This window comes from Drosophila virilis, unplaced genomic scaffold, assembly GCF_030788295.1.
Source record: "Drosophila virilis strain 15010-1051.87 unplaced genomic scaffold, Dvir_AGI_RSII-ME tig00001657, whole genome shotgun sequence".
NCBI lineage: Eukaryota > Metazoa > Arthropoda > Insecta > Diptera > Drosophilidae > Drosophila > Drosophila virilis.
Genome location: NW_027212852.1, coordinates 151,045 through 168,006, shown reverse-complemented (window position 1 = coordinate 168,006; position 16,962 = coordinate 151,045). Strand labels below are relative to the sequence as shown.

The window sequence follows — 16,962 nt, the reverse complement described above, 5'->3', positions numbered from 1 at the left end:
GGTTCGTGTACATACTTGGCTAAATATTCCATAGCCAAGTCGAACTTCTTTCTTCTTAATTCTCAATGCTTTGAGAATTATCTAATTCGTTGTAAAAGACAATTCGCCCGAAATCCGAGACAGTTTTATAATTTTGTAAACTTGAAGCGTAAATCTTCAAGTTTGCCATCTTCTTTTTTTCTTGGGATGGATAAAGCTAGCAATGACACTGATTCTGCTAACCTCTTTGCTAATTTTTTCCAATCAACTTACTCTTCAGTCTGTCCTAATACTAATTCTTACCCTTATACTATTTCCTCCGCTAGTTCTATACCACTCCCCATTATTTCACACTCCTCTCTCCTATTAGCTATAAACTCTCTAAAATCTTCTTACTCTCCTGGGCCGGACAATATTCCTAGTTGTCTACTCAAGGAGTGTAGTTCTTCCCTTTTCTATCCATTGCTAAAGCTTTTTAATCTATCCCTTGAAACTTCTGTCTTTCCATCTCTTTGGAAAGAATCTTATATCATTCCTCTTCACAAGAAAGGTGGGAAGTCTGATATACAAAATTACAGGGGCATTGCAAAACTGTCTGCTATTCCTAAATTATTTGAAAAAATAATCACTTCGAATTTGCAGCATTTCTGCAAATCAGTTGTTTCCCCTGTTCAACATGGATTCGTAAAGAATCGGTCAACTACGACCAATCTGCTTGAGTTTACTTCCTTGGTAAATGATGCTTTCCTTTCGAAAATGCAAACTGATGTCATTTACACTGACTTCAGTAAGGCGTTTGACTCTGTGCACCATGACATTTTACTTTTTAAACTTGACCGAATAGGTTTCCCTCTGTCCCTTTTACTTTGGATTAATTCTTATTTAAAAGGTAGGACCAAAAGAGTAATACTGAGGTTGACTACCTCTAAAAGGGTTCACGTTACTTCTGGTGTTCCTCAAGGCAGTCATCTTGGACCTTTACTCTTTACACTTTTTATAAATGATCTTCCCTCTGTTATATCACATGCTCGTGTACTCATGTATGCGGACGATGTCAAACTTTTTCTATCATACACATACCCCCTACATCATTCTCGTCTACAAGACGATTTGAACGCTATGCAACTTTGGTGTTCGGCCAATCAATTGCATCTAAATTGTTCAAAGTGTATGTTTATGACTTTTAATCGTACTACACCTTATCTTGTCAGTTATACAATCGACAATATCCCTTTGCAGCGTATACTAACAGTTAAGGATCTAGGCGTTATTTTTGATTCTAAACTCTGTTTCAATCTTCATATAGATACCATTGTTAATGAGGCAAAAGGTGTACTTGGATTCATTAAACGATGGTCTAGAGTTTAACGATCCTTTTATAACAAAACTTCTGTTCATCTCTCTTGTTCGCCCTATCCTTGAATACTGCTCTTGCATCTGGTCTCCACAGTATATCAACAGCCAGGATCGTATTGGATCTGTTCAGAAGCAATTTCTGCTTTTTGCCTTACGAGGTTTAAATTGGGACCCTAATCTTCGGTTGCCGTCCTACTCCAGCAGACTGCTTCTTCTCAACCTTCCGTCGTTAATCAACCGTAGGACAATTCTCGGTGTTGTCCTTCTACATAAGTTGATTATTGGCGACATTGATTCTACTTTTCTGCTAGGGCGTCTTCAATTCTCTGTTCCGGCTAGACCAACCAGAAATTATCGCCCCTTATTACTATCCACGTGCACAACTGATTACGCTATGCACAATTCTTTTCGCGTGCTATGTAAAAATTATAATAATTTGCATCACGTTTTCTCTACCGAACTGTCTCTACCCCTAATAAAATCGTTGCTTTCAGGATACCTTCGGGAAGTCGCTGACCATTCCCAGCTATGAGCAGGGGCATAGCTAGCCGGACAGGCTGAAAAATTTTCCCCCACCGTGTCGGTGATTTCCCATTACTTTTCTCTTTCTCCTATCCACTTAACACTCTTTATCTAACTTACATTGCTTTACTTTATTAACAATTTTCTTACTTTCTTTTTTCCTATTTATTGTATTTTCTTTATTAATATAGCAAATTAAGATTATTTTTAATTTCACTTGAGATCACTTTTTTCCTACTTACAACCTTCTGCTTAGATGTAGGCTCTAATAGCGTCACTGACAAAATTAGCTGTGAAAAGGGGCACAGCTGGCCGGACTGGCAAATAAAACACCTCCATCGGTCGGTGATGCTATTTAGAAAATTGTGTCCTTTAACTAGGCTTTTAGCATATAATTCTATTGTACAATCTTTCGAATAATGAGGAAGACACTCGTTTTGTCGACCATTAATAAATAAATAAATAAATAAATAAATAAATAACATTCCGAAAATTATATTAAGTGCGGTAAATAAATACATTTAAGACAAAATATAAAACTTCGAACTGCTTTGCACACAAAGCAGAGCTAATTAATTAGTTACAAAAAGGCTTGTAACTACACGTGATTTCTTTTTTTTTTCTTCATTACTCTTTCGTTTCCCCTCTGTTCCCATTTTATTTTATAATTTCATTTTATTATTTCATTGCATATATTAACAAAAGGTTGTGTGTTACTTCGGCTGTGTGAACTTTGTTGTGCGCTACATTAACAATGTTTGATGAAGGTGCAAGTGCATATGTAAATGGGGCGACATTTGTTAATCAAGCGGTTGCAACACAGGCTGCAGTTCTTAATGTAAAGATTTAGAATTTAAGTGATCAAGTCAATAGATTGTCCTCTGAACTTGATCCCGTGCGATTTCGCGATGTTGATGACTACGAGCTGCAAGATTACATATGTATGGGATCTGATTTGCAGGCGAAATTTGAAACAATCTATGATAGTTTGTTGGATGTGAGTCAGGCCAGCGCTGAAGAGTATCTTCAGTCAAGCTTTGAGTCAACCATTAGTCGGCTACGAGTGTCCCTTTAACGCGAGCGTGGAAATCGAAGCAAAATTCAGCAGACTCCACATTTCTCCACTTTCAATTCCGTCTTAGCCGATGATGCCTTAACCATAATTGCCGGAGTTAAGTGGAGGCTACACAGAATGGACTGAATCCTCGAATATGTTCACCACGGCTACTGATAAGTATCCGTATTTGACCAATATTGAAAAACATCAGCATCTACGGTCATGCCTCAAAGGAACAGCGCGGGATACAACTCGCTCGTTGAAAATGTCAAACGCAAATATGCTGCCGCCTTAGAACTGCTTGATAATCGTTTTAATAACAAGCGTCTTGTTTTTCAGGCACATATCGCTGAAATTTTGGGTTTAAGAAAGGTGGATAAGGGTGCGACGACACAACTGCGCGAATTCTCAAATAAGGTCAACTCTCATTTACGTGCGTTAAAATCGATGGGCAGTGTGGAACAGATCGCCGGCTGCATCATAGTACATACACTGCTGCAAAAACTAGATATCGCCACGCAAGTTAGCTGGGAGGCTGATGCTCCGTTGGACGTCATACCATTATGTGAGCGGCTTACAGCTTTCATTGAGAAGCGTTGTCAAAGGCTGGAAAATGCGGATCACGCGACTACAATGTACACGCCTGGCTCCTAGGTGGGCCAGAACAACACAAGAAGAAGAACGTTTGTGGTGACCAACAATGAAACATATGCATGTGTATTTTGTGAAGCCGCAGGCCACTCCATTTATAAATGTCTGCAATTCGCAAAATTATCGCCCTCGCTGCGCCTGCATGAAGCCAAACGGCTTGCGCTGTGCCTTAAATGCCTGAAAAGGGGACATCAGCTAAGAGTATGTGGTTCCAGCACTTGCAAAGTCTGTGGAAGCAAACATCATAGCCTGTTGCATCTTGCCAACACAAGCAGTCACAGCGTTGTTTCTAGCTCATACATTGTTTAAGAAGCCGAAACTTATACGTCATTTCAAAACATCGGGGCGGTGACTTCATGGTCGACACTCTCCATTGACCCGCATCTTAAGCACGATGTCTTCCTACTTGCCAATGCCGTCACCAATGTAAAAAATCGCAATTGCATATCATCACCTCTCGTCTTGCTCATCAGGTTAAGCTGCGCAAATTCATTCCACAGCAGTCGTCTCTGGCATTGGTGCTGCAGCATTTTCGTCAGATGGTTTTTCGGTAAACATCAATGTCCAATCTCCAGAGTCAGAATACTCCACATGAATCCCGGCATTGATTGCACCATCCTCCACCGATAATCAGCCTGGTTTCACTTTTCACCCTGCATCATGGAACATATCGTCAAGCATACAACTAGCTGATTCTGAACTCTTCAAATCTTAGCAAATCGACATGTTGATCGGAGCCAGTCTGTTTTTTGATCTGCTCTGCGTTGGCCAGATCAAACTAGCTGCTAGACTGCCGATACTGCAAAAGACTCGGTTTGGTTGGGTCACGACTGGAGGTGCTCCACATGCAGGAAAATCATCAAAATGTCGACTGTTGCAAGGAAAAGCAAGCTTCTTAGCGTATATAGTGCAAAAGGGCACTATAGCCGCCAGCAAGGAAAATACCCAGGCTGTTGCAAATTTTCCGATACCCCGGGATATAAAGGATATTCAGGGACTTTTGGACCTGAAATCCTATTTTCGGAGGTTTGTTGAGTAATTGTAAAACCGTTGTCCGACATTAAAATTGCAGCATGTCGCATTTGAAAAATTAAATGCTGCTTTGACCAGTCGACCTGTTTTAAAATATTATAATCCCAAGTTGCAAACGGAAATTATTCGTATTTCACACAAGCAGATATCATGAAAAACAAACTTTTTTCTCATACAACTTAGTTTTCGACCGATCGTTCCTATGGCAGCTATATGTTATGGTGATTCGTTCTTAATATGATTTTGCACATATAAAAAGCGTAAAGTCAAGATATCATAATAAACAAAGTTAGTTTTTAATACTAAATAATTTCCGATTGTTCCTATGGAAGTGCTCCGATCTCAACAGGATTTGGCATATATATAAGGAGTATAGATAAAATAATAAATGCCGAGTTTGGTCAAGATATCTTGAATAACAAAATTTTTTTTGTACAATGACTTAATTATCTATCGATCGTTTCTATAGCAGTTATATGTTAGGATTATAATTAATTAATAATTATAATAGGAGTTTTCATATGTAAATGAGGAGCATAGTAAAAAGAATAAATGCATTGTTTGGTCAAGATATCATAATCAGCAACATTTTTTTAAAGCTATATGAAAAAGTTGTTCGATCGAGCTGGTTTTGACATTTGTGGTGCGTGCAACATAAAGAGGGATTTATGCAATTTCATAAAGATACCTTTAAAACTGAGGGACTAGTTTGCATAGAATTTGGTGACGTAATCTTCACATCGAAGGGTCGGTATCGGCTGCGACACTGCTTGGAGGCATGACTTACACATGACTTGCACGGCGTACACATTTCGCAACACATGACGTTTGCGCTTGTCCGCTCCACTAACTTCCATGCTTACCCCTGTGGTCGGCTCATTCATTCTCGTCTACAAGACGATTTGAACGCTATGCAACTTTGGTGTTCGGCCAATCAATTGCATCTAAATTGTTCAAAGTGTATGTTTATGACTTTTAATCGTACTAGACCTTATCTTGTCAGTTATACAATCGACAATATCCCTTTGCAGCGTATACTAACAGTTAAGGATCTAGGCGTTATTTTTGATTCTAAACTCTGTTTCAATCTTCATATAGATACCATTGTTAATGAGGCAAAAGGTGTACTTGGATTCATTAAACGATGGTCTAAAGAGTTTAACGATCCTTTTATAACAAAACTTCTGTTCATCTCTCTTGTTCGCCCTATCCTTGAATACTGCTCTTGCATCTGGTCTCCACAGTATATCAACAGCCAGGATCGTATTGAATCTGTTCAGAAGCAATTTCTGCTTTTTGCCTTACGAGGTTTAAATTGGGACCCTAATCTTCGGTTGCCGTCCTACTCCAGCAGACTGCTTCTTCTCAACCTTCCGTCGTTAATCAACCGTAGGACAATTCTCGGTGTTGTCCTTCTACATAAGTTGATTATTGGCGACATTGATTCTACTTTTCTGCTAGGGCGTCTTCAATTCTCTGTTCCGGCTAGACCAACCAGAAATTATCGCCCCTTATTACTATCCACGTGCACAATTGATTACGCTATGCACAATTCTTTTCGCGTGCTATGTAAAAATTATAATTTGCATCACGTTTTCTCTACCGAACTGTCTCTACCCCTAATAAAATCGTTGCTTTCAGGATACCTTCGGGAAGTCGCTGACCATTCCCAGCTATGAGCAGGGGCATAGCTAGCCGGACAGGCTGAAAAATTTTCCCCCACCGTGTCGGTGATTTCCCATTACTTTTCTCTTTCTCCTATCCACTTAACACTCTTTATCTAACTTACATTGCTTTACTTTATTAACAATTTTCTTACTTTCTTTTTTCCTATTTATTGTATTTTCTTTATTAATATAGCAAATTAAGATTATTTTTAATTTCACTTGAGATCACTTTTTTCCTACTTACAACCTTCTGCTTAGATGTAGGCTCTAATAGCGTCACTGACAAAATTAGCTGTGAAAAGGGGCATAGCTGGCCGGACTGGCAAATAAAACACCTCCATCGGTCGGTGATGCTATTTAGAAAATTGTGTCCTTTAACTAGGCTTTAAGCATATAATTCTATTGTACAATCTTTCGAATAATGAGGAAGACACTCGTTTTGTCGACCATTAATAAATAAATAAATAAATAAATAAATAAATAACATTCCGAAAATTATATTAAGTGCGGTAAATAAATACATTTAAGACAAAATATAAAACTTCGAACTGCTTTGCACACAAAGCAGAGCTAATTAATTAGTTACAAAAAGGCTTGTAACTACACGTGATTTCTTTTTTTTTTCTTCATTACTCTTTCGTTTCCCCTCTGTTCCCATTTTATTTTATAATTTCATTTTATTATTTCATTGCATATATTAACAAAAGGTTGTGTGTTACTTCGGCTGTGTGAACTTTGTTGTGCGCTACATTAACAATGTTTGATGAAGGTGCAAGTGCATATGTAAATGGGGCGACATTTGTTAATCAAGCGGTTGCAACACAGGCTGCAGTTCTTAATGTAAAGATTAAGAATTTAAGTGATCAAGTCAATAGATTGTCCTCTGAACTTGATCCTGTGCGATTTCGCGATGTTGATGACTACGAGCTGCAAGATTACATATGTATGGGATCTGATTTGCAGGCGAAATTTGAAACAATCTATGATAGTTTGTTGGATGTGAGTCAGGCCAGCGCTGAAGAGTATCTTCAGTCAAGCTTTGAGTCAACCATTAGTCGGCTACGAGTGTCCCTTTAACGCGAGCGTGGAAATCGAAGCAAAATTCAGCAGACTCCACATTTCTCCACTTTCAATTCCGTCTTAGCCGATGATGCCTTAACCATAATTGCCGGAGTTAAGTGGAGGCTACACAGAATGGACTGACTTCTCGAATATGTTCACCACGGCTACTGATAAGTATCCGTATTTGACCAATATTGAAAAACATCAGCATCTACGGTCATGCCTCAAAGGAACAGCGCGGGATACAACTCGCTCGTTGAAAATGTCAAACGCAAATGTGCTGCCGCCTTAGAACTGCTTGATAATCGTTTTAATAACAAGCGTCTTGTTTTTCAGGCACATATTGCTGAAATTTTGGGTTTAAGAAAGGTGGATAAGGGTGCGACGACACAACTGCGCGAATTCTCAAATAAGGTCAACTCTCATTTACGTGCGTTAAAATCGATGGGCAGTGTGGAACAGATCGCCGGCTGCATCATAGTACATACACTGCTGCAAAAACTAGATATCGCCACGCAAGTTAGCTGGGAGGCTGATGCTCCGTTGGACGTCATACCATTATGTGAGCGGCTTACAGCTTTCATTGAGAAGCGTTGTCAAAGGCTGGAAAATGCGGATCACGCGACTACAATGTACACGCCTGGCTCCCAGGTGGGCCAGAACAACACAAGAAGAAGAACGTTTGTGGTGACCAACAATGAAACATATGCATGTGTATTTTGTGAAGCCGCAGGCCACTCCATTTATAAATGTCTGCAATTCGCAAAATTATCGCCCTCGCTGCGCCTGCATGAGGACAAACGGCTTGCGCTGTGCCTTAATTGCCTGAAAAGGGGACATCAGCTAAGAGTATGTGGTTCCAGCACTTGCAAAGTCTGTGGAAGCAAACATCATAGCCTGTTGCATCTTGCCAACACAAGCAGTCACAGCGTTGTTTCTAGCTCATACAATGTTTAAAACATCGGGGCGGTGACTTCATGGTCGACACTCTCCATTGACTCGCATCTTAAGCACGATGTCTTCCTACTTGCCAATGCCGTCACCAATGTAAAAAATCGCAATTGCATATCATCACCTCTCGTCTTGCTCATCAGGTTAAGCTGCGCAAATTCATTCCACAGCAGTCGTCTCTGGCATTGGTGCTGCAGCATTTTCGTCAGATGGTTTTTCGGTAAACATCAATGTCCAATCTCCAGTGTCAGAATACTCCACATGAATCCCGGCATTGATTGCACCCTCCTCCACCGATAATCAGCCTGGTTTCACTTTTCACCCTGCATCATGGAACATATCGTCAAGCATACAACTAGCTGATTCTGAACTCTTCAAATCTTAGCAAATCGACATGTTGATCGGAGCCAGTCTGTTTTTTGATCTGCTCTGCGTTGGCCAGATCAAACTAGCTGCTAGACTGCCGATACTGCAAAAGACTCGGTTTGGTTGGGTCACGACTGGAGGTGCTCCACATGCAGGAAAATCATCAAAATGTCGACTGTTGCAAGGAAAAGCAAGCTTCTTAGCGTATATAGTGCAAAAGGGCACTATAGCCGCCAGCAAGGAAAATACCCAGGCTGTTGCAAATTTTCCGATACCCCGGGATATAAAGGATATTCAGGGACTTTTGGACCTGAAATCCTATTTTCGTAGGTTTGTTGAGTAATTGTAAAACCGTTGTCCGACATTAAAATTGCAGCATGTCGCATTTGAAAAATTAAATGCTGCTTTGACCAGTCGACCTGTTTTAAAATATTATAATCCCAAGTTGCAAACGGAAATTATTCGTATTTCACACAAGCAGATATCATGAAAAACAAACTTTTTTCTCATACAACTTAGTTTTCGACCGATCGTTCCTATGGCAGCTATATGTTATGGTGATTCGTTCTTAATATGATTTTGCACATATAAAAAGCGTAAAGTCAAGATATCATAATAAACAAAGTTAGTTTTTAATACTAAATAATTTCCGATTGTTCCTATGGAAGTGCTCCGATCTCAACAGGATTTGGCATATATATAAGGAGTATAGATAAAATAATAAATGCCGAGTTTGGTCAAGATATCTTGAATAACAAAATTTTTTTTGTACAATGACTTAATTATCTATCGATCGTTTCTATAGCAGTTATATGTTAGGATTATAATTAATTAATAATTATAATAGGAGTTTTCATATGTAAATGAGGAGCATAGTAAAAAGAATAAATGCATTGTTTGGTCAAGATATCATAATCAGCAACATTTTTTTAAAGCTATATGAAAAAGTTGTTCGATCGAGCTGGTTTTGACATTTGTGGTGCGTGCAACATAAAGAGGGATTTATGCAATTTCATAAAGATACCTTTAAAACTGAGGGACTAGTTTGCATAGAATTTGGTGACGTAATCTTCACATCGAAGGGTCGGTATCGGCTGCGACACTGCTTGGAGGCATGACTTACACATGACTTGCACGGCGTACACATTTCGCAACACATGACGTTTGCGCTTGTCCGCTCCACTAACTTCCATGCTTACCCCTGTGGTCGGCTCTCTGGTTGTTCTTCCACCAAGCCACTGTATATTCGCACTGTATGATCGCGCATTAGCTCGTGGTGGATCATCATTACAGACGAGCCCTCGTCGAGGAGCGCGTACGTATCGATCCGCTTATTGGCCGCGTGCAATGTCACTGGCAATATGCCGAATAGTAGGCGTTCTCCATCCGAATCGACACAGCTTAAGTTCCTTTGTTGCGTCAGTGAAGCATTCACTGACTGCGGTGCCCTTGTGTGAGGATCCGCTAGCTGCGGCATCTGTCCAGTATTCATCACTCTATCACCTGCTGGCTGTGGAGCATTGTGACTCATGGCATCATGATCATGTATAAGTCCATGATGTCTCTTGCGGCATCCATTAACTTGGCATTCGTTGGCCCTATTGCAGACTCTTGCCATGTGGCCAACTCGTAAACACGAAAAACAAAGCCCGTGCCTTTTTACGACTGTCCACCTTTTTGGCGGAGAGGCTAAATTAAACTCGTTGGAGTCCCTCACTGTGTGTTGTCCATTACAGTTAAGACACTGTTTGGTGCGTCGTCGGTGACGCCATTCATTATTCTGGTCAATGCTGGCATGCAGCACTCTACGCCTTTGCTCCTTACTATCGACGTCCACAATCGTACAAACCACATTGGCGTAGTCCATTAACCACGTGCTAAAATGTACGACTGTCGGAAAAGGCCTCATCGTAGCTGCATGCCTGGCCCATTCCACTCTCTTGCTTAATGGTAGTGTAGGATTCGCTAAATGCTGTTCCCCGTTAGCCGATTGTAGAAAGGCGGCAAGGTTACTTACGCGTATAGCATATGGCACGATTTTAGGTATGCTGTGCTCCTGAATTGGCTGCACCTCTCGAATACTAATTAGCTGGCTGAGTATTAGCTGTTCTGGGCGGCAGATTCATACAGTTGTACGTTTTATCCGAAAACGCGCAGAAGAATATAGGTCAATCCTCAGGCCTCCAAACTCGGATAGATCTGGTTATTTGCGTGGCAGGCATACATCGTTCCTGGGAGTCGTCCATGCGAAGTTCCCAGTTGCCTGCGTTGGCTTCAAAATTATCGCTTGTTGGTTCTCCTGTGCCGGAGTGTAGCTGAGCGTTGGCTGTGCAATGCCTGCAGAGCAATATGGCGTCGAGCGGCTTGACGTTGTAGAGCAGTTATCCATAACTGTAGCCCGTTCTACCATTTGCAACTATGTTTCCAAATATCCACTCAATGACGTAGGCAGTGCCTCACTCACAAAATGGCTGAAATCTGCTCAGATCTGCTCAAAATGGCATTTCAACTCAAATTTGCAGTTTCACTCAAACTTACTCTTGAATTTGGGAGTTTCACTCAAACTTCCATTCGACGATGGGTCTCCGCTCAAAGATCCGATCAGTTTACTAAGTCCTACTGGGTCTCGCATTTTTTCTGTAAGCAGCCCCCGCTGCTTACACTGGAAGCGCACCGTTAGAGTTAGTTTTTACATGATAAGTCAATCGCACGAAGCTGCACAAGCTGCATTTTTGTTGAGGTTCATTTCCGTTTTGTGCTTGCAGCTGAACAGAAGTGAAAGAGAACAGAAGCGCGTGCGGAGCACGAATGTAAGTCTCATAATGATGTAAAATATAGGTTGTTAAATAATGAAAGAATAATAATTGAATCGAGTTGTTTCTTTCGACGCTAGAAGTCCCTGCCGAATACGCGCCCCGGCACGAGTCTCGGTGCCAACATTCTGAAATATTCTCTGCAGCAGAGGGTGTCCGAGGGATTCTCTGCTACGGCGGAGATTTCTGCGAAGCAAGCGACTTGCAAAGTCACAGCCTTAGCTGCCTATTGAGAGACACGTGGTACAAGAGCTAGACTCACACTTAGCAGCCATAACCTCAAAGCGGATTTCATAGTATTGGTGTGGCGAGATGGCTGACGGTGATGAGCAAGATGCAAGTGCGAGAAGGACGACAAGTAGTATTCAACCCGGTGGAACTGCAACGCTTGTAACGGCATGGTCAACGGGACAGGGCTAACGGATCGCCTGTTCCTGCTGGAGTACAAGATAAAGTCGCCGGTGTAGAAAAAGGTAGCGGGGCAGCAATCATAGAAACTTATAGCGGCTGTCCGTCTACGTCGTCCACTGTTACTGGTCCAAGGGAAAGTTCAACACCAATGCAGCAAAGAACTGAGAAAGTGGGAGCTCTTGTCGACCCTTTGGGATACCAGAACGTGATCTACAAGCAGAAACAGGTTTGCGGCTAATTGGAGTGTACACCCCAGCTTGCCATATAAAGCAAATACGGCGGTGTTTAACCAGCCTACGGAGCCCAGTATTGCCGCGTACATGGGCCACACAGGTCTGGGAGCGCTCAATGTGCATTGTACAGGCAAACCAGAGGAATGGTTGATCTTTATCAGCAACTATGAGCAATCGACAGAGAGATGTGGATTCAGCAATGAGAAAAATCTCATCAGGCTTCAGAAGTGCCTCAGATGGCAAGCCCAGGATGCGGTGCCGTATGATCCCAGCTAAAGTGCCGTATGCTATAGGCACATCGCGAATGTTGTATGGCCGCTCTGAAATAGTACATGCTGCTCTGCAGCAAAAGCTCTGAGAGGAACCAGCAATAAACTCGGACAACTTGAACACTGTTATCCGACTGGCCCTAGCTATCCAAAACTACTGCGCAACGATAGCGGCCATTGGTATGCACGAATATCTTTACTATCCCGCGCTGCTGAACGAGCTTGTTGCTAAGATATGAAATTGGATTGGGGCCGGCATCGAATGTCGAATGAAGGTAGCAGTTTGGCCACCTTTGATAACTGGCTGTTCAATGTGGCAATGTGCGCCACTATGGTCACGCCCTACGAGACACCACTGGCTGATAACGAAAAGAAGAGCAACCACTAGAGAGCGAATTTTTGTGCACAACACGGTAGATAGCCCTGAGGGTTCTCAGCAACAACGCTCACAACAGGAACAGGGGAGGGTTTCATGTGCGAAGTGCGCCGGTAACCACCGTTTATCAGATTGAGACGACTTCAGATCAATGGGTACAAATCAGCGCTGGGAACTTGTTAAGGAAAAGAAAGTCTGTTTTTGCTGCTTTCTACGTCATCGTGCACAACAGTGTAAATCAAAGAAGAAGTGTCATGTAGATGGTTGCGTGTCAACGCACCATGTGCTGCTGCATACGCCTACCATGAGTGGTAGTAAAGTCGAGCACACGGGCCAAGGTAGCAACCACCGGATTAAGGCAAGTGAGTCTGCCGTTATGTTTCACGGCAGCTCCGCAAGTAAGACACTGTTTCGATATGTTCCAATCACGCTCAATAGTAAATCAAAAAGCGTGCGCGCATATGCATTAGTGGATGAAGGAGCTGAGTGTACGTTAATAGAAAGAGCGCTTGCAGACGAGCTGGAATTAGATGGTCCTGCGACCCAGCTGTGTCTTAAATGGACAGGGGAAATAACCAAGAATGAACCTGAGTCGATGTCCGTGGCTGTGAGCATTTCAGCTCCAGAACATAACACAATTCAGTATGCCTTAAAAAACGTGCGAACAATAGCGAACTTGGACTTACAAGAGCAAAGTATCGGGCCACAGTTGCTCAAGTCTCGGAAGCTACATATTTGCCAGTGCAATTGAGTCACTAGGTGTGAGCGTTTCCTCACATCCGCTGAGATCCAAAGAGGACGAACGCTCGATGCAGATTATGGAGGCAACAACAACCTATCTGGAAGACGAAAATCGCTGGCAGACCGGCCTGTTATGGAGGTTCGATCGCATGCACCTGCCAGACTCTTATCAGATGGCTGTTAAGTGCCTGAAATGTTTAGAGGCAAAGATGTCAAAAGACCCACCATTGAAAGAGTTCATGATGAATACGATGCACGATTACAAACAGAAGGGATATATCCGCCGGTTGAAGGAAAGTGAGTTAGTAGCAACACTACATCGTGGTTTCTTCCTATCTTTACAGTCATCAATCCGAACAAGAAAAAGACGCGCCTGGTTTGGGATGCGCCTGCCAAAGTTAGTGGCATGTCGCTAAACGATTGTTTGTTGAAAGGTCCAGATACACTAGCATCTTTGATGGGGGTGCTAATACGCTTCCGAGAGCGTCCTATCGCAGTATCCGGCGACATAAGGGAAATGTTTCATAAAGTCAAGGTGCGCCTAGAAGACCAACCGGCACAGAAGTTTCTCTGGCGTGATGGAGATTCGTCACGCTTCCCCGAAACATACGTTATGCAAGTCATGACGTTTGGAGCATCCTTCTCGCCAGCTCTAGCAAATTACGTCAAGAATCGCAATGCCGAGCGGTTTGTAGCGGAGCATCCGGATGCCGTAAAGGCGATTTGCGAAAACACATTTGTCGACGACTGGCTGCAGTCGGTGGATACTGGAGCTGAAATGATACAGTTAGCTGAGACTGTAAAAAGGATTCATGCTAGTGGCGGCTTCAAAATGCGCCGCTGGACATCAAATTCAAAGCAAGTTATACAGGCGCTGGAAGATGACTGTGAGGAGTTGGACAAGCGTATCAGCGCTCAGGATGAAGCGCAAGAGAAGGTCTTAGGCCTGTGGTGGCTACCTGGACAAGATCTGTCGACGTTTGTGGTGACGCCGAACTTGCTTGCGAAGGCATCTAAGGAGCGCCCAACTAAAAGAGGTGTTCTGAGTGTGATCATGTCTATTTTCGACCCGCTCGGGCTGCTAGGATTCTTTAATATACGCGCTAAGATCATCCTTCAGAACATATGGCGATCCAATACCGGGTGGGATGACGACCTTACCAACGAAGACGAAGCCGATTGGCAACACTGGCTTGATCTACTTTCAAATTTGAATGCCGTCCGCATTCCACGGTGGATGAAGTGGGTGAGCCCAGCCCAGGCTGTGCAGATGCATACATTCATAGACGCCAGTATGAATGCTTACGCCGCAGTTGTATTTTTGCGGGCTGAACTTGATGGCCAAGTACATTGCAGTTTGGTCGCCTCGAAAACGAGAGTAGCACCCCTAAAGCCCGTGTCCACACCTCGAATGGAACTGGTGGCCGCGGTCTTAGGTCTGAGACTGGCCAAATGTATCCAAAAGGAAATGTCGGTACGCATACATACACGAACATTCTGGACAGATTCAAAGGATGTGCTCTACTGGATCCGTTCCGATGCTCGAAAGTTCCAGCAATTCATAGTGCTTCGGATAGGAGAGATTTTAGAAGAATCAGATGTGGACAGCTGGCGATGGGTACCATCGGCTCAAAACGTGGCAGACGATGGTACGAAATGGACTAAAACGCCTGAAATTCATGGCTCAACCAGGTGGTTCAATGGACCACCATTTTTGTATCTAGAAGAGTCGCAGTGGCCACAATCGGAAATAGGCCCTCCATTAATCATGTTGTACCATGCTGAAGAACAACCCAATCACACGTCGTCCTGGAGATGTATTCTGCCGGATCTGCAGCGTTTCAGCAAGCTAGAAAAATTGAAAGCCGTACAGCTATGCGTACTGGATTTCCTACGGAATATTACTAAGAAGGTCAGATTGGACGAAGGACTGGATCTGCAAAAGCTTGCTGTTTAAGTGCTCCCCTTATGTGGATGACTCGGGCATTCTACGTATTAAAGGACCGGTAGACAATATAGGAGTCGAAGTCTGCGTAAGACGCCCGATAATTTTGCCAAGACATCAATTGACGTATCTGCTGGTTGAGTTTTATCACCGCAGATATCATCACCTACACAACGAAATCGTCGTAAATGAACTGCGGCAGCGGTACTGGGTTTGTGGCTTACGAGCTTTGGTGAGAGAAGTTTCCAATACCTGCCCAGCGTGCCGCATACGACGCGCCCGCCCAAAGCCGCCAGGGATGGGCGACCTTCCAATCGATCGATTATAGCTCTATACTCCACCGTTTACATATACTGGAGTGGATTACTTCGGCCCCTACGACATTGTCGTTGGACGGCGACGCGAGAAGCGCTGGGGCGTGCTATTTACATGCCTCACGGTGCTCGCCGTTCACCTAGATATAGCTACGTCGCTCTCAACTGACAGACTTATGCGTTCTGAAGTCGTTCGTGGCCAGACGTGGCTGCCCCCGCCGCATGCTGTCGGACAATGGCAAAAATTTCAGAGGCGCTAGCAGAGTATTAAAAGATGAAATTGAACGTATATCGCCGGCTCTGATTGAGCGACAGTACCCAGAACTCGAGTTTACCTTTATCCCGCCAGGATCACCCCACATGGGAGGATCGTGGGAACGAATGGTGCGCTCTACAAAGTCAATACTGTCGGAAACTCTGCCGCCCTCTGGGTTATGAGAGGAGGTGCAACGAGCAGCATTGGCTGACGTAGAAAGCGTGCTCAACTCAAGGCCACTCACTTATGTTCCCTTGGAGACATCTGAGTCCGAAGCCCTGACTCCAAATCATTTTCTTATAGGTCATTCATGCGGATTGCGTGAGTGGATTACGGGAGCAAGGCGGAGCTAGCTTGGCACGAGGCTTCCGAGTCGCCAGTCAATTGGCTGACCAATTTTGGAAGAGATGGCTGCGCGAGTATCTGCCTACACTCACCAGACGTACTAAGTGGTTTCAACCGCCACTCGAACCAATATCAGTCGACGACATCGTCATAAAAGTGGACGACGGTGCCAAGCGAAAGTGTTGGACAAGAGGAGTGGTCGTAGACGTGCACCGTTTAAGGGATGGCCAGGTCCGAAGTGCCGTGGTGCGAACCGCCGATGGAATTATTACTCGCCCCGCCGACAAGCTAGCTAAGCTTGACATTAAAGTTGGTAACACACTGCACGGACGTTCGTGAATTACGGGGTGGGGAATGTTACGGGGCGAAGTGAAAATAGCTGTTGACTAAGTGCTACTGGGTCTCGCATTTTTTCTGTAAGCATCTCTCGCTGCTTACACTGGAAGCGCACCGTTAGAATTAGTTTTTACATGATAAGTCGATCGCACGCAGCTGCACAAGCTGCATTTCTGTCGAGGTTCATTTTCGTTTTGTGCTTGCAGCTGAGCAGAAGTGAAAGAGAACAGAAGCACGTGCGGAGCACGAATGTAAGTCTCATAATCATGTAAAATATAGG

The 16,962-nt window shown here is 43.3% G+C and overlaps 2 protein-coding genes across 2 annotated transcripts; both read left to right on the top strand.

The window, feature by feature from the left end:
- Nucleotides 1–13,049: 13,049 nt before the first annotated feature.
- LOC138911600 (uncharacterized) lies at nt 13,050–15,443 on the top strand. The gene is made up of 3 exons (XM_070210978.1): nt 13,050–13,352; nt 13,417–13,783; nt 13,831–15,443. The coding sequence occupies exons 1-3, from the start codon at nt 13,050–13,052 to the stop codon at nt 15,441–15,443; spliced, it is 2,283 nt and encodes a 760-aa protein (XP_070067079.1).
- A 524-nt stretch (nt 15,444–15,967) lies between these two features.
- Nucleotides 15,968–16,685, top strand: LOC138911599 (uncharacterized). The gene is made up of 2 exons (XM_070210977.1): nt 15,968–16,129; nt 16,305–16,685. Exons 1-2 carry the CDS (start codon nt 15,968–15,970, stop codon nt 16,683–16,685), a joined length of 543 nt encoding a protein of 180 aa, XP_070067078.1.
- The last annotated feature ends 277 nt before the right edge of the window (nt 16,686–16,962 follow it).